This window comes from Aptenodytes patagonicus, chromosome 9 (assembly GCF_965638725.1).
Source record: "Aptenodytes patagonicus chromosome 9, bAptPat1.pri.cur, whole genome shotgun sequence".
Lineage (NCBI taxonomy): Eukaryota > Metazoa > Chordata > Aves > Sphenisciformes > Spheniscidae > Aptenodytes > Aptenodytes patagonicus.
The window spans coordinates 17,466,773-17,491,129 of record NC_134957.1 but is presented as its reverse complement, the minus strand read 5'-3'; the positions used below and the strand labels follow the sequence as shown (position 1 = coordinate 17,491,129).

At 50.4% G+C, this 24,357-nt stretch overlaps 3 protein-coding genes across 3 annotated transcripts; 1 reads left to right on the top strand and 2 right to left on the bottom strand.

The window, feature by feature from the left end:
* Positions 1-631: 631 nt before the first annotated feature.
* Positions 632-9,829, bottom strand: UBE2A (ubiquitin conjugating enzyme E2 A). Its single transcript, XM_076347278.1, has 6 exons — positions 9,577-9,829; positions 9,206-9,286; positions 9,044-9,069; positions 3,620-3,709; positions 2,517-2,605; positions 632-2,090 (listed from the first exon to the last, which is right to left on the bottom strand). The coding sequence occupies exons 1-6, from the start codon at positions 9,618-9,620 to the stop codon at positions 1,962-1,964; spliced, it is 459 nt and encodes a 152-aa protein (XP_076203393.1). The 5' UTR covers positions 9,621-9,829; the 3' UTR covers positions 632-1,961.
* A 1,523-nt stretch (positions 9,830-11,352) lies between these two features.
* Positions 11,353-15,104, top strand: STEEP1 (STING1 ER exit protein 1). The gene is made up of 7 exons (XM_076347277.1): positions 11,353-11,683; positions 11,821-11,938; positions 12,116-12,157; positions 12,266-12,404; positions 12,927-13,016; positions 13,165-13,257; positions 13,992-15,104. The coding sequence occupies exons 1-7, from the start codon at positions 11,560-11,562 to the stop codon at positions 14,052-14,054; spliced, it is 669 nt and encodes a 222-aa protein (XP_076203392.1). The 5' UTR covers positions 11,353-11,559; the 3' UTR covers positions 14,055-15,104.
* A 6,883-nt stretch (positions 15,105-21,987) lies between these two features.
* On the bottom strand, positions 21,988-23,977 carry SLC25A5 (solute carrier family 25 member 5). Its single transcript, XM_076347276.1, has 4 exons — positions 23,852-23,977; positions 23,256-23,742; positions 22,991-23,131; positions 21,988-22,384 (listed from the first exon to the last, which is right to left on the bottom strand). The coding sequence occupies exons 1-4, from the start codon at positions 23,960-23,962 to the stop codon at positions 22,227-22,229; spliced, it is 897 nt and encodes a 298-aa protein (XP_076203391.1). The 5' UTR covers positions 23,963-23,977; the 3' UTR covers positions 21,988-22,226.
* Between the last annotated feature and the right edge of the window lie 380 nt (positions 23,978-24,357).

Here is a 24,357-nt window from a genome sequence, read left to right as displayed (position 1 = left end):
TAACTTAGGTAGGCCTTCCGTGGTAAAAGGCTGTTCCATGTAAGACAACAGGCCTGTTCAGGGGTATGAGCTGTCGTCACAGCAGGTACAAATCCCAATCCAATTTATTTGGGAGAGCCTGGCAGCTTCTATCTTAATCATAGAGCTAAGCAGCAGTACCGGCTTTTGTTATGTGTCAGTCATTTTAAATCCTGTTCTCTCCCTCATAAGACAGGAGGAAAATAAATGAGATTCCTGTATCAATTTGCTACTGAGCCTGTTAAGTTGCTGTAACTAACTCATTATCACAGGCTCCTTTTTTGTCAACAGTTCACGCGTCAGCATGACACCGTGCTGAGCTTCCCCCAAGTGCTTTTTTTGCTAAGACTTGGGTCTGTTTCTCCCTTTCTCTGCTAGTTAGTTGCTCCTGGCCTGTCTTTCCTTCTTTGCCCCTCGCACCTCCTTCTCCTGGCTGGAAGGGCTGAGTTTATTGTCCCCGCACTAGAACCGGCCCAGCTTCCGCCGAAGCGCGACAACTACTGCCCAGACAGTTAGGAAGTATTTCACAATCCTGCTGCAAGAGTCTACCTGGAGCTTGATCGCACAACAGCCTCCTCCCGTCCCAGTTAAAATAACCAGAGTTATACGCCTCTTGCCTATTTATACAATAAGCACTAAGGTTACACTTTATTTACAACTTTTGAAAAATGTACAGTTTCTTACATGGGTTACTTGTGCAAAGTTAAACTTCTCAACTAACAGACCAATGTGCACACAAACGACACCGGAACAGTGGACAACACAATTGTAGGTTTCATCCCACACTGCTGCTTAAGGTACTGTATCCAAACGTAGAAACTTAGCCTTACAAAAAAAGAGTCTGGACTTACAAATGTTTTTTCAGAGTTGAAAAAATACTTTCATAAAACTGAAGGGAAACTAACTCAAGCATGCAGCAGTAGCTCACACAAACCACAGAGTAATCTACAAAGAGCAGAAACTGCAGCGACTCAAGCGCCTACCCCATACTTTACTCATACTTTCCACAAGGCAAAGGTGGATCCCAAAGAACTTCTCTTTCTCAGCTAAAGATAAGGGGCAGGAGAGAGCCACTGAAGGAGAGTAATTCCACCGCTGGAACACTTCAGGTTTTACCTCTTCCTGAACGTGGAAGGTCTTTCGCTCAGAGTACCACAGCTCTACCTGGTTTTGGCCAGTAATGCCTCAGTGACAGGACTATAGGAACTTATGGAAGCCATCTCTGTAGGCATGTCCTTTAAAATAAAATTAAAAAAAAAAAGGGGGGGGGGGGCTTGTTTCTCACCCTAAGCAAAGATCAAAGTACCACAACTGTAGTGATTTATGTATATCTGTACATAAATCTTGCCTGTGAAGTGCAGAAGTAACTAGCATTCCACAGTCTTACTAAATATTTGAATTGGAATCAATTTAAGAGTTGGGTTTTTTCCCCATGAGTAAGGAGTTGATAAACCAATACAAAAGGGAAACCGGAGGTTATTTCTTCGCTCAGTACTTACAAATGCAGTGGGGTCTAAACCAATAGTAGAGGAGAATGACCAGCCTGGACAGATCAGCACTTTAGTTAATATCAGTTAAAAAAATGTATATGTATATAAACATCCCTTTTATCAAGCTACACATAAGCATCACTGTGTATAACACAATTACAATTAAAAGCTTAGTGTACACTACAGAAATGCACAATACTGCCCTAAGACTGGAGAGGGACCACAGAAAATGAATTCAGCGTCAGTAACTCTTTTGCAAGTAACCCAAGTACAGAACATTTGACTTCAAAGTGGGTGCTTTCTGATGTCCAAGGAGAAGAAGCTTCAGCAAGGGAGGGTGGCAACAGCACAACAGCTATTCTGCTTTCAAAGTAAATGCTAGGAGGAAAAAGATGACTGAGACACTTTGTTTATTTTCCTCGTCAACAGAGTGTTCATTTGCATCATCCTGGGTCAACAGTCACGCCAGCTCTGTTCTACTATTGCAGAAACCCGTTTTTCATATTCCCGCTTATTCTCCTGGTATAGCTGAGCTGCCTGGCTGTTTGCTGGACTGTTAGGATTTGGCTCATCCAATAGAGACTGTGCAAAGAGAAAAAGATTCTTAGGCACTTGAAAGTATGCGTAGTTTTCCAACACATTCCTTAAACTATCCACACTGATAAGAGTGCAGAAGTTCATCTAGATACAGGTAAGGTACATCGCATTATTCCAGTTGTAAGTTATTGGAAGCTTTCGCTGTCAGTCTTACTCTTAGCAGTGCAGGTGGCTGTTTAATTGGCAGCCAAGCAGCAATACCCAAGGAGTGCAACCCCCAGATGGGTCCCTTCAGTGACCACCTGCCATCACTGTCTGGTCAATTTACATCTGGGAAGTAGTCACACTTTAGCAAATATCAAGGTATAGCTGCTACACTGGCTATCAGGAGGGAAAAAAAAGTGTTTCCTGAGCTGTTTTTGTCAAAGCATCCTAATTTCATTCTGCCTTTTCATGCAGAGTTCTTTTTACCTGTATGGATGTTAAGATGGAGGAGACATCGTAAGTAGGACTCCAACGATTCTGAAGAATATCCAGACATATACTACCATCTGCATAGACTAGAAAAGGTTCAAGAAGAATGGCTTAAAACAGAAGTTGTACAGCTACTCAGTTTTTTCCTAGTATTGCCTGATCCTGAAAACCTACGTACTGACAAACGCTACAGAAGGCAATAGCGTCCGACAGACTTAAATCCAGCAAACAAGCCTGCAGGTAGGAAGAGGTGAAGCTTGTCACCAACAGCTGCCTGAGGTATTTAAACTCAACCCCTGCTTATTCTTCTATGTCAAGCCTCTCTGTGACATTGCAACTACCGCTATGGAAAACCATGAATGGATTTTAAGGCAAAACAATTTAAGCTACCCACAAGTGAACCAAATGAAGGACACGAGCAAAAAGCTGTTTACGCAGGTTTCCCCAGAAACTATCTACACCAGTCAGTGTCTAGCCACCTTTCTCATGGCAGCTTTAGAAGAACCTTCCCTCAATGCACTTTACCCACACATGCTTACTTGCTGCGTTTGAAAGTTTCTAGTATTTCTTCACAAAGCTAGTATTTGTTTGGAGGCAAGGAATACAGCTCCAACCTTTAACTACCAAGGAAGGGGATTAATTAAACAGTCTTACTATCACTGGCTGTAGTCGGAAACTAGCACTACATTTCAAAGTATATCATTCTTACAGGCATTTTGGGGAAGAAAAGCGATAAAAGACAACTGCATTCAGCAGTGTCATTATGCTATGTATGCAATAACTATAGACAAAAGTCCAAGGCACTGCTATTTAAGTACAAAATATTCTTCTGTAAGGTTTAACAACAGGCAGTTGAGAGAAGAACGTCCCATCAATACTGTGCTGTTACACCTGAAAGGCTCCTTTTATTGCCCCTTTCATTTCAAGCCTGAGAACTGCTCACATATTCATCCTTACCAAAACTACACAGAACCACACTGGAATTTTGCTAGCTTATTAGATAGTGGAAACTTTTATAATAAATAAGACCTTTTTCTACAGCACTATAGCAAACACAAAAAAACCAACAACAACAAAAAAAGCATTGTCTACGTACTTACCATTTGGATGAAACATTTTAGAGACAAATCTAACAGTAGGTGGCTTATTCGGATATTCTTCTGTGAATTCTATTGTAAGTTTGAAAGTTCCTGGAGTTGAAAGAGAGATAAGTAACCTTTATTCAGAATGAATTTAAACAAGTAGCATCCCTCCACAAGTACAAACTGTACTATTGTGCTCATACATGCATGTTGGATATGGAATACAGATTGCTCAGTCCTACAATGATTCTTCTACTTTCTTTGGAGTTAATCATTAACTCTGAAGTCCTAGACAGTACTGGTACGAGAGTTTCTCCTGTGACTTACTTTTATAGCTAAAACCACCACCCCAGTCAAAAGGTTTGTGTAAGGAAATAAATCTGCCCTTCCACAAAGCCTAATCCCAGTGCGCTGTAAAAACAACACAAGTGGGTGTATAACCATCTGTGTAACAGGCCATGATTAGTAAGTCCTAGAGACTGGAATATGCTATCACGACAAGGACCTTCATATTTATTTCCTGTTTAAATTTCAAGAAAATACATTTTTATCAACAACTGTAAGGTAATCAGGTCTTATCGTAGAAAAGCAGTATTGAAAGCAGCATCCAAATAAAAATCTGCTCATTTACTTCACAATAACTAGTCTTCCTTTGAGAAAGACTGATTAAGCTGAAACAGAAAACTGTGTATTTAAGTCCCAATCCAATCGTTTCGACAGCCTGCACCAACATAAGTCATTTTAGCCCTTCTCCTCAGGCTATGACAATCTTGAGGGTAAGAAGTCTGTCAACTAAGCTGCATAAATATGGGTCCAAGGGACTAAGCACTGCTAGTGATTCAGATCAGTGACTAAGGAACTCTACACACTCCACTTCAAAACATGCAAGCTTCTCTTTACTATGCTATCGCCTCAGACCAACCAACCCGGGAGGCAGTTTATGAAGTTCCTGGGTATGCCCAGAGAGAGATATCTGAAGCACCTTCATATAAATATACAGCTCTCCTGTAAAAGGAATGTACTTTACAGTAATAGCTGTAACGAGCTGCCAGGGCAGACATATTACCTTTTTTGAAAAGGCATTCTTACGTATCAGTGACAGGTTTTTTTTCCTCCCAACACTCAGTGCCCAAATTAAAACTCAGGGGCTCAGATATAAAGTTCATCCTTGTTTCCTACTGTGAGGGAGTTTTCCACCACTAACATAATTAATGTATTCCTTCGTTTGGCTGGCAAACATGTGCCAACAGTTGATGGCCAGAGAACAGATTTTTCAACCCCTTCTCCTTTTTTTCAGATCAGCAAGGACCTGCAGTATTTCCCAGGGACTCCTTCCTTTATAAGGAGATAAACTGTAACATTGAGTTGCAAGAAATGAAGGTCATTGCTTTGACGTTCCAGTTTGCATATGAAGACAGAGTACAGATGCTTCAGAGCTTTCTGTACAGCAGTGGGAAGTCTCAACATCCTAAAAATAAATTTTTGCATGTTTGTTATTTATTAGCAGCCTAACAAAATAAGAGCAGAGCGCCAACAGCATGCTATCTTACTGTAAAACAAAAGGAACAAGAGCAGTATAGTCAAGATTGTTTAAATTAGCAGAAGTCTGCAGTGGGGCTTTCAAGCTTTACTCCAGCTAATCCAGAGGCACAGAGCCAGATCTGAGACCAGTCTGAAAGCCAGCAACAACTTCTACCAGCTGCAAACGTCAGCTCAGGACTACCTTTCCTTCCCTACACGGTGACAATCCCAAGCAATATTAGCCCTTCAGAAGCGAATGCTTAGAGATTTGAGTCTAAATCTTAGAGATTCCCAGCTCTCCCTGCCCCACTTCTGGTTCTCAGTAGCCTGCTTCTGAGGTAAGAAAGCAGGCACTTTCTTCTGTGGAAGAGTGACTAAGCAAGTAGTAGGCTGAAAACTGAGCACAAACCATCAAATAGTAGAGTTCAACAAGCATACTTGAGAAAATGAATGCTATTCTAGAACACTGACTGAAGTGGGAGCAGAGGGGACAGATAAGATGGCCAAAAAGCAGTAACAAGGGCAGTTTGGTCTTAGAATCCCTTTAAAACTACTGAAAGAAAGGGAAGCTATCTGTCCCACCTGGGACAGGATGGCACTACTTTTAACACAAATCTGAGTGAGTGGTTAGACAGCTTCCAGCTGGAGTATCTACCTACTCAAATTTCCAAGTCAAGACCCAGAGTGGCAATGGCTCTTTGAAAGAGCTCCGCAGTACACACCACCTCGTTGTTGAGCTTTATTAAAGGACAAATCCAGAGATTCGATGAACCAAAGTCCAAGGGTCACTCACACTGAAAGCCCACACAAGTGAAACAGGTATCACAACACACACTGCTGGGGATGAGGCCTTCAGTGTCCAGTCTCTTCTGTCACTAATTTTAAAGCTTTCAACTGGTATTCCTTGCAACTTGCCCTAGACAGCCAATTTTAAAACATAAATTATCATATTCACTGTCATTATTGATATTAGGATCATCACTGATCTTAGGAGAACATTCTCTTTTCTCTCTCTTGTACTTACTTACCTTGTTGGTCTGTTTCTCCTACCTCAGGATGTGAGACTCTCACACGGCTAACAGAGAGGCCTCTCCACAACCTGTACGCCGGCCCGAGTAACCCCCGCCAGAGCAGCACCCATGTCCCTGCCAGGCCCTTCTCGCTGCAAGGAGCAAAAGCAGCCCCCTCTATTCCACTGTCCGTAAAGCAGGGACGATCTCTTCCTCTCCCGCATGAGGATAGAGAATCCATATTCCGTAAGCAAGGAACAAACCATACAGAAGGCAAATGCCTTGCTTTCTCTGTTCAAGCCTCCTGCATGATGACAGCAAGGCAGGATACTACAATAGCTGTGTTACTTAACTCTCTCCAAGCCAGGAATCCTGCACTAACCACAATATCATCATCCAGTTTCAGAGAAACAGGTCTGAAGGACTGGGAGAGCCTGGGTTTCCATCACTGTGACAGCACTACCACTTTAGATGCCACACACATACAGATTCTTAGAAATATGGTGAAGGGCAGGATAAATATCCCCGGGGTCCTACTGCAGACGCCTGTAATCGAATCCTCTTAAACCAGAAGATGGAAGTTATGCTGCCGATCTAAATTAGTAGTTGCTCCTAGGCCGAGTCAGCCTGCGCACCGAGTTGTGAAAACACCCTCTGAAGTCTGGGGGTGGAGGAGAGGAAGGGTTGTTAGCTGCATTATGCTGCACAGCAAGTAAACAAACGCATTTGAACTTAAGGTTTTCAGTTCAGACAAAGCTAAGACACCACAGAAGCTGAGACTGGAGAAGGGCCTCACCAGAATGAGGATGAAAAACAGTAATTCTCACAGTGTTGAAGTTTTTACACCTCTAGTTCAACAAAAAAAATTTTCACAGGCTACTTTCACAAGAACTAAGGTATCTGAAGTCTTACAGTATCACCAGGAAGTGACAGAGCCTAAAAACGAAAATACAAAGCGACTTCTGAAAAACACTGCCCTGCAAAGGCTTCATGAGAAGGATTACAGAGCTCCAGCGTACCTTTGACTCACAAGGGCCTGCACAGTTACAAAACAAGCCCAAACTAACAGCTCAATAGTGTTAAACAAAAATTCCCTTAATTTTACCTACATTAAGCTAAACTGCATCTGAACTGTGCCACCGTTATCTGAACTGTGCTACTGTACTCAATGGAAAAGCACTGCTGAGGCACCAATACCCCCATATCTCTAGGCACCACTTAGTATTTTGTTATCTAGCACAATGTAAGATATGTTCCAGAGAAAAGGAGATAAGCATATCCTGCAACACAAGACATATCTGTCTTCCTGAGTGCATACTGTGAAAACACACACTTTGCTATGAAAAGAGCAATCCACCACACTCCGAGATTATATTATTAGATCAACCAAAGCAGTCAGACAGCAGTGGCAGACTCAAGCATCTGTTTGAACTTCCAACTGCTGTGAGTGCAACATGTCCTAAGTATTTGAGATAAAGACACAATGCTGCCACAGTGGAAAGCACAGATGAAATCAATATGTCAGGGTTCTCAAAAGCAGTCTCCAACCTTCTGCAACTAAATGGAAATATATGGAAAAAAGCCCTTATAGCATCTGTTAACCCCACACTGATCTGGAAGAGCCTGAACATGGAAACAACCTGCATGTTAGCACACTGCAAGGAGACGGCTTTCCGCTCCCAACAGTGAATCACTCTATTAGTGGCAGTCCACCAACAGCAACCCTCACAGAAGTTTAAGGGAGCCCTTCTTAAGATGAGGTAACAGAATACGTTTAGTCTACCTGTTCTATTATGTGATGTTATGGAATACTCAAGTTCTAAAAATTAGACTTCTGAAGCAGCTACTATAGCAAGTTTCTTAACTAATCAAATGCATTAAAAAAAAGTAACTGGAATCTTTGGAGTTTTCTTAGGCCTGAAATATTTAAAGTCTTCAGTATCTTCACAGAAAAAAAAAAAATCTGCAATTTACAGGCATGCCCACAGGTGCTACCTCCGAGGAAAAACAGAGACAAAGGAGTTAGCCAAGAACAACATAAGAGTTAAGGAATTTTTCCTATGCTTTCGTCATGAGTCATGGAGATCTAGGATTAATTATAGCCTACACTGAAAGTATCTTAAAAAAATGCATCAGATTTCAGTTAGACAGTATTTCATGTCTAACAAGTTTTCACAAAAATGAAGTATTCATACAGCATCAGTAAAGCTATAAAAGACAGTAAGACCAGACAGAAACTACTACGACACAGGTATGTTACAAGGACCTATTTAGTCAGCTTTTAAAGTTAGAATGTCCTTTTAATCTTTAACCCTGAATGATACCGATTGTAGCAGAGTGAATTAGATACCAAGGAAAAAGAAAAAAAAAAACAATCTGTTCTGAACTTCCTCAAACATTCAGCCCATTTCCTACTTCAGCTGACTCACGTTGGGACTTACTCGCAAAACACTTCCAGCATGAGAAAAAAACAGAACTCAAAACAAATGACAATGGTTCTATACCAGGTTTTTGACAGTTCTCCAAATATGTCCCTAAAAATATGATCCAGGGTTCAACAGAAAAGCTTAGAGATCCTTAAAATGGTACGTTAAATTAGGCTTAGGATAGTCAGATTTAGTGATTACAAGCAAGCCCCTACAAGCTAATTTGTATGTTTCTGTACATCAACATAGCAATCTAAATCTACAACGCTTTCTTGGAGTACGATTAAAAAAAACCCAGTATTTACATAAGTCCTGGAAGCAGCATACAGATGTGTGGCAGGGTGAATATGCAGCCATGTCCCTTCTCCATCCCCAGGCCCACACCTGTTGCAAAGTCCACGGCAGTGACACACCAATGCCGTGTCGAACTGCAGCAGTTTACCCCGAGAAAGCCAAACACCAGGCCCGCACGTAGCCGCACTTACCGTCCTCGAAAGGGGTCCCCTCGGGCCTAGAGGAGGGAAGAAGCAGAGCACAGCGTTACCCCGCGGGCAGCTCAGCTCTGACCCCCCCCCCCCCCCCCGAGGCAGAGCGGCAACGGCCCCCGCGGCCTGCCGCCCCCAGCCCCCCGCCACCGCCCGACTCACCCGAAGATGACGGCGTTCCACACCATGATGTTGTTCTCGGAGGGGGCCCCGCTCACCCCGGCCGGGGGATCCTCCTGCAGCCTGCGGGGCACAGGGAGGGCTGAGGCGCCGGCCCCGCCGCCTCCCCGGCGCCCCTCGCGCGGCCAGCGGCCGCCCCTGCGTACTTCGCGTAACCCAGGCAGGTAGCTACACGCCCCTGCGCAAACAGCGTAACCCGCAGGCAGACAGCGAGGACCGGCCCTACGCAATCAGCGGAGCGCGCCCTACCCCGCCGCCATGTTGTGCTGCCCCCCTCCTCCCCCGGTAGAGCCGGGCCCTCCGTCCTCCTCCCGCCCGCCCTCCTCTTTCCCCTCAGCCGGCGGCCTCGGTACCTCTTGAAGTCCCGCATGAGGCGCCTACGGGCCGGAGTGGACATGGCGGGCTCAGGGTTATAGATCACTCATACACTATCAGAGGGAGCACGGGGCGCCCAGAGACGGCGGCGGCAGCGAGCTCCAACTGAGGCAACGGCAGCGCTGACGGACAGGGGCGATCGCGGCCTCTACCACTGAGGCGGGCGCGGGGGGAGGCCCTGGGCTGCACCGACTCCTGCGCCTGCTGCCGGGCGATTCCGGGACGTACCAACGGCCGCGGGGAGAGGGGGCGGAGCCGGATGCCGCTGAGCACCCAGTCCAGCGTCTACCACCGCGGCGCGGGGGCGAGGGGCGGTGCCTAAGGCAGGGGGGCTGTACCAACGGCTGTAGAGGACGGGGGTGGAATGTGGCTTGCTGACGTCACGGAAGGAGGGCGGGCCGCCTTCTCTCCCAGCGGCCGTGGCGGCGGAGGGCGGGGCGGGAGCGGCTGGCCCTGCCCCCGGGCGGGGAAATGGCGGCGGGCGGGGACGGGCGGCTGCGGTCGGTACCGGCGGGAGTGTTCTTGCCCCTACACCTGTGCCGTGGTTTAACCCCAGCCGCAGCTTAGTCCCCCCCGGTAGGAAGCCCCTTCCGAGAGAATCGGAAGGGTAAATGTGAGAGAACTCGTGGGTTGAGATAAAGACAGTTTAACAGGGAAAGCAAAAGCCGCACACACAAGCAAAGCATGACCAGAAATTCATTCACTGCTTCCCATGGGCAGGCAGGTGTTCAGCCATCCCCAGGAAAGCAGGGCTCCATCACGTGTAACAGTTACTTGGGAAGACAAACGCCATCACTCCAAACATCCCCAGCTTTACGTGCTGAGCATGACGTCATATGATGTGGAATGTCCCTTTGGTCAGTTGGGGTCAGCTGTCCCAGCTGTGTCCCCTCCCAACTTCTTGTGCACCCCCAGCCTGCTCGCTGGTGGGGTGGGGTGAGAGGCAGAAAAGGCCTTGACTCTGTGTCAGCCCTGCTCAGCAACAACGAAAACATCCCTGTGTTATCAGCACTGTTTCCAGCACAAATCCAAAACACAGCCCCATGCCAGCTGCTGTGAAGAACATTAACTCTGTCCCAGCCAAAACCAGCACAACCTGCTATGCTGCGCTTTCTGCTTCTACAGGGAGCTTTTTCCAAGGGAAAATAATCTCTTTTCTACCTTAATAGCCTTTGGGAGTAGAGAATTTCTCTCTGCTGTTGTCTAGAGTAGACTAGATAGGCCCTGTTTTTCTAGCTTATCCTCACTTGTAACTTCATGTAATAGAGCCATGTGGGGAGGTGGCTTCAGAAAGAGACCCAGGAGGAAGATCCACTGCCTTTCACAGAAGTTGAAAGAAAATAATAAAAATACTGTTTTCCTGGCTGCACTGAAACTCTCTCGTTCTTGACCTTTCCTGCCCTTACCCAGCCTACGCAATAAGAAATGGATGAGCTCTTGGTGCTTGTCAGGAAGAGGCTTTGTTCAGCGCCTTGCCTTTGGGTATGCAAGAAATCCCCATTCGCAAGAAATCCCTGTTCGCCCGCCGATGCCAGAGGCGCGGACAGAGCTGGACGGAGCTGCCCGAAACTGCGTGTGAAGGGAAATGGTGAACCGTCTCCCCATTTCCCACGGGTCGGAGCACCTCTGTGCCCGCTTCAGCCTGGCTTGCTTGTGAAGAGAAATGACGTAAGGCCTGAAGTTCGCCGTTGCAATTTGCATTTAATGCGCGATCATACCGTGCTATCCTGGGCGGGGAAGCGGGGTGCCTTTAGCCCCTCCGGCGCACCCCAACACCCCCCACTTCCCCTTTCAGGAGAAACGACCGCGTCTGGGGAACGTGGGGGGAAAAGAAAAAAACCGCGACCAGAGCGGACACAGACGCCGCTTCTTGAGAAACCTCGCCGGAGCTCACGCTCCGCGGGCGGAGCCGCGCTGCTGCGGGGGCCGGGCCCGCGGAGAGGCCGGGCCCCGGCGCCGCCATGCCGAAGGTGGTGTCTCGCTCCGTCGTCTGCTCCGACACCCGCGACCGGGAGGAGTACGACGACGGGGAGAAGCCGCTTCACGTCTACTACTGCCTGTGCGGGCAGATGGTGCTGGTGCTGGGTGAGCCGCGGGCGGGGGGGGCAGGCCGCGGGCCCGGCGGCGCTGAGGGCCCGGGAGGCGGCGGGCCGCGGGGGGCGGCGGGCCGCGGGTGCCCGTCCCGGCCCCGCCGCCAGCCCGGCCCTGCCGCTCCCCCGCAGACTGCCAGCTGGAGAAGCTGCCGATGCGGCCGCGGGACCGCGCCCGGGTGATGGACGCCGCCAAGCACGCCCACAAGTTCTGCAACGCGGAGGAGGAGGAGAGCGTCTTCCTGCGCAGGTGGGACGCGGCCGGGCCCCGGCCTCTCCCCACCCCGTCCCTCTGAGAGCCCCTCCAGGGCCCGGGGAAGGGGCTGCCCTGGTCTGGCCTTGCCTCCTCACCCGGCTGGGGTCCATCAGCCAGGCACCGATGCCCACTGTCTGCGCGCTCCTCTCAAGGTCTTCCTCTCTCCCCCAGACCAGAAGGCATAGAGCGGCAGTTCAGGAAGAAGTGTGGCAAGTGAGTGACCGTGGCGCCTCTTTAGTGACTTTTAGGATCTGTTTGTGAGGTAACCGTAGGAATCCAGAACCTGGGTTTCCTCACAGTTACGTGTGTTTCTGTTTCAAGGTGTGGACTGCTGCTCTTTTATCAACACCAACAGAAAAATGCTCCCGTGACGTTCATTGTTGATGGTGCTGTGGTGAAATTTGGCCAGGGTTTTGGGAAAACAAACATATATACTCAGAAACAAGAACCTCCCAAAAAGGTAATCGGCTTTAGAGAAGTAAAAAGGCTATCTCTGCTTTTCAAAAAGGTGTGGTGAGTAAAATCACTTAATGGCGGGGGCAGAGGGGAGAAAAAAGAAAGAAAAGGACCTCTAAACAATAACTGAGTTTGGTGTCTTCTCCCTGTCTACCTTAAGTTTTCCTTTACAGAGGAAGGCTTGGAGTCCTAGCACTAAAGGAAGGCAAAATAAACTTGGAAATCTAGACTGTGCCTGATGTTTAGGCTCGGTTACCAGAAAGTTTCCATTTGTAAGTAGGTCAGATTGGTAGTCTGCACAGTGATTCTCAAAATCTGGCTCATCTATTGTATGTCAGTGAGTTTGCTTCTGATCATGACAGCTCTAAGCCCAGAAATCACTGGGGATAATTCTCCTTTGCCACCCATGGAGTTCAGGTAATCTTAATGACTTGCATGAAAAGCCTTAAAAGCTTTGGAGGGGGAAGTGATCCCTAGTGGCACAACTGTTGCCAAGGTTTAACAAAATACTCTGCTTCTCACCCAGGTGATGATGACCAAACGGACCAAAGACATGGGCAAGTTCAGTTCTGTCACCGTCTCCACAATTGATGAAGAGGAGGAGGAGATTGAAGCAGTGAGTTTTGTCTGCCCTTAGAGGCAGTCACATCTGAACTGGGCAGCTGCCTCAAGACACTGATCAGAGCCCGTGATCGTCTCACCATTTGGATGAGGTGGTGTTACTTGGGGTTTGCTGTTGCAAAATGATGTTGTATGTGTTTCAGAGGGAGATTGCAGACTCCTATGCACAGAATGCAAAAGTGATTGAGAAACAGCTGGAACGCAAAGGCATGAGCAAAAGAAGGCTACAGGAGTTGGTGAGTGTTTTCTTTGGTGTTGAACACGAATCCCTGAGATCTGTTGGCTTTGTACACAAAAGCTATCTTGGAGATCGGACTACAAGTATAGAGAGGTCCTGGTACAGACATTTCCTTTACAGGTTTTATAGAGATGTTGTTCTAAGTCCTCCTGAACTTAAAATTGTATGCAATTACCTATAGAGCTAACTGAGGAGCAGCCAGCAGAGCTTTTGCAGGGAGACATTCCATGACCTGTTGGGCAAGGGAAGGGGAAACCAGGCCATGGCTTTGCCAACCAGAGCACCCCTAGTGCTGTGCTCTCAAGCCTGCTTGGCAGAGCAGGTCTTTGCCATGAGGCATCAGGGCAAGCTAAGGCCCTTGTGGAGGACCTGCCAGCTCAGCTGCTACCGGAAGGGTCACTTGAAGAATTAATGGCAAGAACAGCACAGCTGATCTTACCTGCTGTGACAGGAGAGTAGTAGATGGGGGGGGAGGGGAAATGTGCAGCTTCCACCCGAGGATAGAAAGTATGAAATTGTCTCCTGTGCAGTTAGTCTTGGGCTTTTTATGATTTAAAAGGTGGTCCTTGTTTTGTACCTCAGGGGAGGAGGGAGTCAGCAAAGAACTTGAGCTACTCCTGCTCCTGGTTTGAAAAGCTTGCAGTGGTCAGACAAGATGACCAAACCTCATTGGAGCACTGAAAGGAAACCTATCCAGACATTATTTAATTCTGTCTTAATTTTCTTAATTAGGCTGAGTTGGAAGCCAAGAAAGCCAAGATGAAAGGAACCCTGATTGATAACCAGTTCAAATGAAACGCTGCACATCTGCTGGGTGTTTGGAGACAGGAGAAAGCTACCAGGAGCTATCACAGATCTGCCAACAAAGTAGAAGTAACAGACAACATTCAAGGGCAACGTGCTGCAGCCAGCTTGGAGGATGAGTACCTCTCTGTTGTGAGTGATACTCTGGTACCAACTTTAATAACTCCAGCGGCACTGCAGACCTTGCTGAAACTGCAGTTCTCGGCAGACCCAGTGTTAAGAGCAAGCTGTTCCAGCCAGCATATTTACTTTTGGGAAAATCTTTGCTGGGTGCCTTCCTGAGTTCAGTGCACCTTTAGATACCTGTCTTTTTATTTTGGTAGTTTTCAAATGTATAAGATTTCCATAAATGTATTAGAACAATAGGTCAACTGTACAACAAAGAAATCATTATAAAAGTAAGCTCCGTGCCTGTTGTTCATTTTGTTATTTTAAATGTGTGCAAAGCATGCAGCAGCCTGAGAGACATGCCATTCCAACGCAGTCTGGAACGACTCGGATGCAAGGCTTGGGGATCGTGCTGCTGCTCACCCTGGCCAGCAGACAGGCTGTCAAAGGTAGCCAGCACAGACTTGGCTGTAGCTCCAAGTCTCAGCTCCTACTGAACATCGGAAAGCCGCAGTTGTACAGAATTACACTGTCCCAACAGCTATGCCCAATACAAGAACATGAAATCCAACCCTGTTTTAAACTACTGAAAACAAAAACTGCCTGCATATTATACCACTAATGAGTACAAATACATAGTTGGAAGCTACTGGTACAATTGGTTATCATTTAAAGTAGAATACAACTGCACATCTGATGTAACCTGTTCTGCAAAACAGTATCGGTATTTGGAGTTGTAGAAGGAAAAATTGTTTTGAATGCACTGACCACTGAGGACTTGGATAAAGACGACATTAAGAACTGGTGTGTAAAGTACCTTGTTTGGGAAATAATATTTTGTGTCTCTTGCGTGATGTAATAATAGTGCTCTATAGCCTATGTCTTTGTTGCTCTTCTTGGGATTAAATACCGTGTTACAGATTTGAACTAAAATACTTTTCCTAGGGTGTTCTTACTCTACCAAGTATCCTAAAATAACGTGAGCAATGAACAAGATGCTTCATCTCCCACAATTATTATGGAAGGCTTCCTATAATCAATAAAGATTTTCCATCTGGCTTTGTAACCCTGACTGGGAAAACTCAGGTCTGCTTAGCCTAAGGATGTATCCTTCCTTTCTTTGGGAAAATAAGGTGTAAGGGACGGAGTGAGCTCTGCTCCAGAGCTGGCAGGCTGGGATGCGTTGGTCATGTGCCAATTTAATGCCAGGCCGGGTAAGCACATGTTCAGGTTAACTTGAGCAGCGCTGGTCTTGTTCACTGCTCATCATCTGCTAATCTGAAGCCTGTTTTCAGAAGCCTACGTCCAGAGGCTCTTCAGTTAAGCAATTATAAGGTGGTGTGTAATACTTGGGAAGGGCAGGAGGAATGAGTGGGTACAACCCTGTTACTCAAACCCGTTTTCCAAGTGCGGTAGCGCAGTCCAGCCAGGCGAGGGCCTCGGGGCTAGAACCGAATAACCGCAGGTTGGTCTCTATAAAAATTAGGAAGTGTTTTCCAAGCAGGAGTCAAAGACTTTGAAATTTGAAAATAGGTTTTGAACCATGTGAGGTCTGCTGGGATGCAGACTTCTTAGTCTCCAGTCATCAGAAAGGATGAAGGACAGTCCTGCTTCTAGTGACACCCAGAACAAAAGCTGACTCAGGGGAAGTGTGATTTACAGTTAGGGTTAAGGTTGGGAGTGACAAAACGCAGGGCTTCAGCTGACGTGGGGCTGTGAAGGGGCTGCCAGGTGGGGCTAGGACCATCTTTGCAGTTTGGTGAGGCACAAAGAAAATTTGGTGGGTGCACAGCTCGGCACAGGTTGTCCAAAGTAGCAGTTACCACCTGCCAGCAACTTCCTCAGCTGCGCACCTCGAGCCTTGAGGCAGCGTTCACAGCACAGCACAAGCACTCCTCCTTTCTGGCTTTTAGAAGACCAGTCCATGTTCAGGCAGTGTTTTTCATTCCTGTCATTAGAGATCTGCCTAGTTCGGCTCAGGACTTGCTCACGGACCCACTCAGAAAGGGGAGTATGTAGTTTGTCACGCTAGCAGTCCCTGAGATACTTTCAATACACTCTAGTTACGCAGTCAACGGCTGAGACAACTCCAACACAGAGAATCTGGTCCAATACATTATTAAGTATGTATTTCTTGCCCTGACTAGATCTAGTTCACAACAATTTAAATCAAGTGGGTTTTTCATTTTTAAATCTAAATGAATTAAAAGATGTTAGCTGACTATAGCAACAGGAAGCAGCGGCACCTAGTTCAAATGCTTGATTAAATGTCCTATTATAATAGATAAAACTAGCTGTTCTGCAAAGTTTCCTACACCTTGGTAGCAACTGGGTAATCTGCAGCAGTGTTCAGACCAAAGAAAAGTCAGATTTTGTGTTACCATAAAAGCCAACATTAGTTTTTATAAATCTGTAAATATAGGTACGTGACAGATTGGTTTGTTTAACTGAGCACTATATTGTACATAAGAACTTATCTGGATGCAGAGTACTGCAAAGCAAAGTAGCGTGTGAAATAAAAGTGGAGGAGGGGATCTATTCCAAAAATAATGCCACACATGGCCAGACTCACCTTAGTGTGTTTCATGGCTTAGTCCAGTCCAGTTTCCAAGCGTCTTCGCAAGAACCTAGTCTGAATTACCATGTCAGAATAGCTCCGTGTGTAGCAATGCTGCCTTGTTCCTCATAACCTGTAAAAAAAACCCACGCAGTTTGTAAACGCTGAAGGGAAGCAGTGATGGTGAATGTGACCTCGGTGTTAACTGCAGCTGTACCTGGGGTGCAAGGGGGGGTCCTTCCCACACACAGCTGGTGCCATCACAGAGGCTCCCAGGTGCTGGGTAACACTAAGGCTTGCTCAGAAGCTGGTATACAGCTTTATTGGCATTTATCTGCCTGGGCTCCAGGCAGGTTAATAGCTCAGAGGGAGACAGGCCCTGGGAGCCCGGTAAGGGCTGTCCCCCAGGGCAGGGTTGCATGGTGTTTTGGGGAGCCCTGTGGAGCTGCCTGGCCTTGCTGTCCTGGCCCCGTAACCCTGCACATGGCACGAGGAAGGTGTTCCCACTCAGCACAGCTGCACAGGGCAGAAAGCTGCCTTCAAGGGAGCAAGCACCGACGGTTCCCTTGCCTTGCACCCATGGCTGGTGCCTCATGCCCTGGGATGTGCTGCAGGGAGTCACACGGGGCACTGCACCCGCTGCCCCACAGCGAGGGTCTGCCTGCAGGACATGGCAGCAGTGAGCTCCAGCTGGGACGCTCTCAGCTCCCCAGTTCCACATGCATCCCCATGGGGCGATGGCACCATGGTGCCCGGCAGTGACCAGGTGGCTGGACCATGTACGGAGCTCAGCATCGAAACCTGAAGGCAAATATTTCTGGTCAGCTATTACAGCTGTCCTTGGGCTGTGCTCTGTGTTTCTGCTATTTCACCCCCTAGACTGGCATACGGATAGCTTGCTCTGACTCCCTAGACTATTGCAATGAATATTAATAAATGCACACTAACATTTTTTTGGTGTACGACAATGTGATCAGCTTGGGAACAGCACTGACTGATCAGCCTAAATCAAACTCGATTCAGCTTTTGCTAGTGTTATCCTAAAAAGCCCCACAGGTTCATGGGGCACTGCCATATCCAGGCATTTAAAAATATAAAATAAAAATTATGGGCTTGTTTACAAAGGCTGCAGGGCTGGGCTCCGAGGGATGGGGGAAGAAGCCTTGTAGTTCTCCACTGGGGAGATCTTATGAACCCAGCTCCAGGTGGCCACAGCACGCTGGTTTTTTGGGTGGATTTCAAGGCACAAGTGGCCAATCTCTCCTTGCTTGTCAGCCAGAAAAACGCCGCCTCATCCCTGCAGCCAGGGCTGTAACTCCTGTCAACCCCAACAGGATCAGACAGCAACAACCAGCAAACCCCTGGTGGGACACCACCTCCTAGAATCTCCCTGGTGCTGTGGGTCAGTCTTGGCAGCTCCTGAGGGCACAGTGTGCCCGAAACCATTCCCCCCACAGCAGCTCAGTATGGCGCCAGGGTGTGCAGAAATGGGGCTGTGTCCCCGCGGGCACGCTGGCTTTAGCTCCTGCCCCGCAGCCCAACTCATGTGCTTTGGGCAGCCGACAGGGACACCTCGCATGGCTGGGCAGCAGCAAGATCAGTCCTGCGGGTGGTTTTAACACGCCCACCCCTCTGGGAACAACCGACTTTTTACCCTGCACAACCCAAAGCATTGCATCTTCCCCTGCCCCTCATGTGCCAGCCGCTGCCAGAGCAGAGCGGGCAGCACATGGAGGATGCCTGGCCCATGGTGACAAGGACATGGAGGCAGGGGGACTCCTGGCTCCATCCAGAGCCCAGAGACACAGCCCAGGGCAGCGCAATGACTGCTGAAGGGGATGGTGGGAGGGATGAGCTGGCACTGTGCTGGCCTTTTGTGAGTCAGGTCCTTGAGGTGGGACGCTCTCCATCGCAAGGCCTGGCAAGATCCAGGCACCAGCCCCCGCAGTGAGAGGTGCGGCATGTGCGCTGGAGAAAGCTTTCAGACAAGCCCCTATTTCCTCAGGAGCAGGTTAACTCCATGCAACACAACCGGTTTCTGCTGCTCCTCCTCCAGCCGAGGTGTCTTGGCCCCAGGGCTTGGCCTTACGGGCCATGCGCAGACCTTACACCGAGCTGCACCAAGCACTGGGCACGGCTTGGAGGAGGTCAGGCTTCAGTGGCACTTTGAAGGCAGAGATGTGAAGGTGGAAACAGGAGGTAGAAACGTGGCCTCATGCAGACAGAGCGAGCCTGGGGCTGCCCGCCTGCCTGCCGAGGCATACCCCAAGCCTCTGCTCCCTGCCTGCGCCAGGTGGATGAAGATCCCTCCCGCCCATGTGTGCCTGCTTGTCCCTGTTCCCGTGCCATCCCTGGGACACCCCGGCCACGATGCTCCTCTGTAGTCTCCGCAGCTCAGCCTGGATGTGGGGTGAGATTGGGGCTGGGGGGCACTGTTGTCCTCCCTGGTCACTGCCTGGCCCTGCACCCATCTCCAGCAGCAGAGAAAGCAGGGAAGCTCAGCCATCACACCTCCCTCCCGCCACCCGGGGGGAGCCTCAGAGCCCTGCTCCCATCTCTGCTGCCATTAGCGCCTCACAAATCCCCCTAGGAGGAGGGCGGCTGCCCCTGCCTCACCTTGCCCGGCACCCAAACCTCCAGGTGAAGGGTGGTCCCCACAGCCTCCAGCCCAGCTGGCGAGGTCCCAGACCCACAGAGCTGGTGGGGGGCAAGGGCAGCCCCATCCTGCAGCCTCCCCGGCACCACGGCCAGTCCAGCCCGGGGGGGTTGGTGCGCACCGAGCCATTCCAAACATCCAGCACCACTCGCCACCTGCCCCAGCCAGTGACAAGTGTTTCATACGATCCCATACGCAGCCATGCTGTGTCAACAGCTCCTAAGCCTGGGATTTACAGCCACCAGGTGAGGGGCCAAAATGAAAGTGGCGTTATAGGCGCTTGCCCACCCCTCCCCGTCAGCAAAGGGGCTGATACACTGGGCTGGGCACGGCTCCCATGGAGGAAATCATGACGTACAAGATGTTCAGTACTCCTCACACAAGAGAATTGTGTTTAAAAGGAAAATCCACCCCTGCCCCTGCCATCCTTTGGGGCAGCACAGCCTGGTGGACAAAATGCTTGTGTTGGAAGGACTGCACTCAGCTCACTGCCTTGCCACTGGCTGGCCCCAGTCCCTTTCCCGTGCCTCAGTTTCCCTGCAAGAACTAAGCCCTTAATCCTTCTGTGACGTGCTCCTGTAGCAGGCAAAAGCAGCAGCTGAACCCCCCAACCTGCTTCCTCAGATAAAGCTGCTCCCAGGGGAGCTGCCAGGAGAGGGAGGTTAAATCCCCAGGGGGCCCCAGACCAGAGGGGGCTGCTGGCCTGTGCTCCCTGGCGGCGGAGCGCAGGGAAAACCCATTGTGGGCTCTGCCCTGCATCTCCCATGCACCAGAGCTAAAAAAAGCTGTGAAACACATGCTTGTTTCCCGAGTCCCAAAGACAGTAACTAGTGTGGGTAGCTACAACCCATTTCACTCGGTGCCAGCCCTGCACCCCAAGCCCAGTATGAAATGCTGTAGGCCTAAGGACTTACAGGCCCCCCAGCTCAGCTCCTTTGCAGCCTGGCACAACAGCCCAGCTCAGCGCCTCAGTCACCCACCACCACGTGGAGGAAGAAATGATGCACTTACCTCCCTGTGCTAACGGCCCGGCCACACGTGCCCTGCGGGGGAGGGAGGAAAGGATACCCCACGCTCAGCAACCAGCAGCATTTTAGAACAGCCCTTGAAATCCAGGAGAGCTTAGCAGCAGGAGGCAATAAAAGCCCAGAGCCCTTAATTAATTAGCTTGCATTTGTGCAGCAAGAGAAGGGTCCCCAGTAAGGCTGCCCATGGCACAGCCCCCTGCTACGCTGCTGCCTGCTCCCCCCAGCATGCTGCCCACCGCTTGGGGCATTGCTCCGCATCTCATAGGGAAACTTTCAGCCCATTTTGTTTCCACGGCAGGTAGCAGGTGACCTCACACTGCAGGAGCCCAGGGGCAGTCGAAAAGCACCAGCAAAGGCTCTTGGTCGAACAGTGTGGCATGAGACCATCTCCCATCATGAACACACATGCCCATTTGCAGGGACCCAAGCATGCCAACGCCGGCTGTGGCGGGACGGTGCTGTGCTCCCATGCCTGGCTGCCCCGCTTAGATTTCAGCAATAAAACCAACTACCACCCTTTGCAACACAAGGGCTTGTTTATCTGCCTCAGACAGTGGTTGAAACTGGTTTCAGTGATTGAGATCAATCACCACTTCGAGCAGGCCTGGGCAGCCAGAAAGGACCAAAGGCGTGGGGGCAGTGAGGAAAGACTCGCTGACCTGAAGGGCAGAGGACCAGGAAAGCATCCACTCACAACCCCAGCTCCCCAGGCAGAAACCAGGCAGCTTCACTGGGACGGCTCACAGACCCACAGAGATGTCTGGGTAAAGGCCAAGCCACGCGCATTGCCCAGTCTTGCAGTGTTTTCCCCAAATTGCCCCAGCAGCATGAAGGAATTTCCCCCTTCCCCCACAATTCGGGGCTGGGACAAGCTTAACTTCCAAGGGTAAGGGATGAGCCTGGGGATGCAGCTTCCTGCCTGGCAAGCACAGCCCTGGCACAGGAGCTGTCTCTGCTCAGCTACTACATCCCCACAGCACACCTCCTCATGCGAGGGCAAGGCTAGCCAGGGGCTCTACAGAAGAGCAGCAACTACCTGCACTTATGTTCTCTGGCTGGGTTTTAACATGCCCGAGTAGGTAGCTCAGTTTCTAAGCCAGAGTACGTGATGCCAGCTCTGCTCCTCCGGACAGCAGCAAATACCCCTTAGATACTTCTCCAGCCTCCCTGGCATTCAGCACCGTGGGGAGGGCTGTGCTTTGCAGAAGGTTTAGGCACTTGGCACTTTCAAAACAAAGTTTCATCAGCTCTGGGGAGCAGGCAGGCCAGAGCCAGGACTGGTGGCACACAGCCAGCGCATCATCTCTGGTTACTGCGGCCTCAGGGGAGATCAGCTGGGTGAGTCCTTCAGAGCTGCTAATCCCCATTCCAGCCCACACCACTGGGGAAGAAACACTACACAGCTTCCTTGGCAGCCTGCACCATGTTTACCTGCTGGAGGCCACAGGTAGTTAGCAGGTAGCAAGGCGTGCAGGATGGAGGTGATTCGTCTTCCTCCTTCTCTACAATCACCGCAGAGACCTCCACCCCACTCATGCTGCAGCTGCTGCAAGAACAAACGTGAGACGAGGAAAGTTGGTTTCAGATTTTTATTTCTTTGTACTCTTTTAAGCAGGAGTGACTGAAATAGAAACCATGGTGAGTCCCGTCAGGGGGAGTAACTTGATCAAGACAGGGCAGGCAGTCGGCCCTGCCCCGTGCCAACCTGTATAAACATCAGCCGTCACTGTTTAGTAACTAGACGGTTTTCAAACAAGTCCATGAGCGGTCATAGACTACATATAACAACATGCCAGTTCACAAAAGGAAACAACTTATGTGTACTTCTTGATTTCATCATACAGGACTAAGACAAAAGCACCACCCATTCCTCGGAGTACATTAGACCATGCACCTTTGAAAAACGCCTTGGAGCCCTCGTCCCGGGCAATCTTCCGCCAGCAGTCAATAGTGCCGGTGTACATTATGTCAGCTGCGGGAGACAGACAGCATTAGGAATCAGATACCCGTGACGCCCGACATCCAGGTCAGAAATGGCCTAACATATCTGCCAGCTTCATAAGCTCAAGTGCATCCCGTTTCTTGACTGACTTTCTCCAGTATTAGTGCATCAGAGGACAAGATCCCCCAGGAGACATGCTGCTGCTGCACTACCCCTAGGAGACACTGGAAGGGCCGGTTCGAGCAGAAGGCAGCTACTGTTTGCTTTGACAGCAACACTTCCAGACCCAAAAGCTATTGCACAGTCAGCCAGGCCATGCCTGCTACCAGGGATGTCTCTTCTTGGCCGAGAGACACTAGTTTGCAACATCCTTGGGCAAGTTCTGCTGTTCCTAACTACTGACAGATATCTGACTTGTACATGCCACCTTACAGGTGTGCTGCAGAGACTGACCCATCCGTGCACCCTGCCTGACATCCGCTTCTGCAGCCCCTCTCACACCCTGCTGTTTACAAGAGGTGAGGATATCTACATGGCTTGGTGAAAGCCAAGCTACTCGGCCTTCACCTCAGCTCCACCACCAACTGTTGATTCAAGGATGCCCAATACTTCCTACACAAGGTGGTAGGAACTTACTTCCTTTACGGCCAGACTGCATCATCATGCGACGACGAACTGTATCAAAAGGGTAGGAGGTCAAACCGGCGACAGCGGTGACGGTCTGAGCGATCATCCAGCTGACAACAATGTGGGTGTTCTTTGGGTCCGGAAGCATGCCTGCGGGAGAGAGGTTTTGATGAGAACAGCAGGTGAGCCACCAGCATCTGCCAAGATGCAGGCCTGCACTACAGGCCTGCCGCAGCCTGGCATCTCCCTTTTAGTGCCACTTTGGTCAACCTACCCTTCGCAGTGTCGTAGATGCCAAAGTAGGCGGCTCTGTAGATGATGATGCCCTGGACAGAGACATTGAAGCCCTGGTACAGGCCCCTGAGGCCATCCGATCGGAAGATTTTGACCAGGCAGTCACCGAGCCCACTGAACTCCCGGTCAGCCCCGGCTTTACCCACATCCGCTGCCAGGCGGGTTCGGGCAAAGTCAAGGGGGTAGACGAAGCACAGGGAGGTAGCGCCGGCGGCACCCCCGGATGCCAGGTTACCGGCGAAGTACCGCCAGAACTGGGTTCGCTTGTCCACGCCGCCCAGGAAGATCTGCTTGTACTTATCCTTGAAGGCGAAGTTGAGGGCCTGGGTGGGGAAGTACCGGATCACATTGGCCAGGTTGCCGCGCCAGAAGGAGAGGACGCCCTGCTCCCGGGGGATGCGCACCACGCAGTCGATGATGCCCTTGTACTGCTTGTCGGCAGCGATCTGCTTGCTGGCGTGCTGCACCTGCGGGGGCCGAGACGCCGCCGTCAGCGCCGTTCCCCCGCGACCCCCTGGCCCGCCGCCGCCGCCCCCCCTCTCCTTGCGGCGACCTTGGGGCGGCCCCGGCGCTCACCTGCAGCAGCAGCTTGACCCTCTCGATGGGGGCGACGGCGGTCTTGGAGATGGCGGCCGCCACCCCGCCGGCGAGGAAATCCTTGGCGAAGGACACGGCCGCATCGGTCATGGCGGGAGGCGGCGGCGGGCGAGGCGAGGCGAGGCGAGGCGAGGCCGGGCGAGGCGAGGCGTGAGGCGGCGCTGCGGGCGGCAGGGCGGGCGGCTGAAATGGCCGCCTTATATAGGGGCGGGGCGGACACGTGGGCGGGGACCCGCCGCGCCGCCGCGTTCCGCTCGCCCATTGGCTGCTGGAGGGGGGGCGTGGCCGCCGCAGGAGGACGGGGCCGCCGCAGGGGGTCGGGGCCGCCGCGGCACCCACCGGGGGGCACATGGCCGGCGTCCCCGGGCAGAGAGGGGGGACCAGCATCCCCGAGGGGGACCCGCGGGATCACACGCAGCCAAGCATCCCCCGTGGGGCACACACCGCCGCGTCCCCGGGATCCAGCCAGCTCCCCGCCGCGCGGG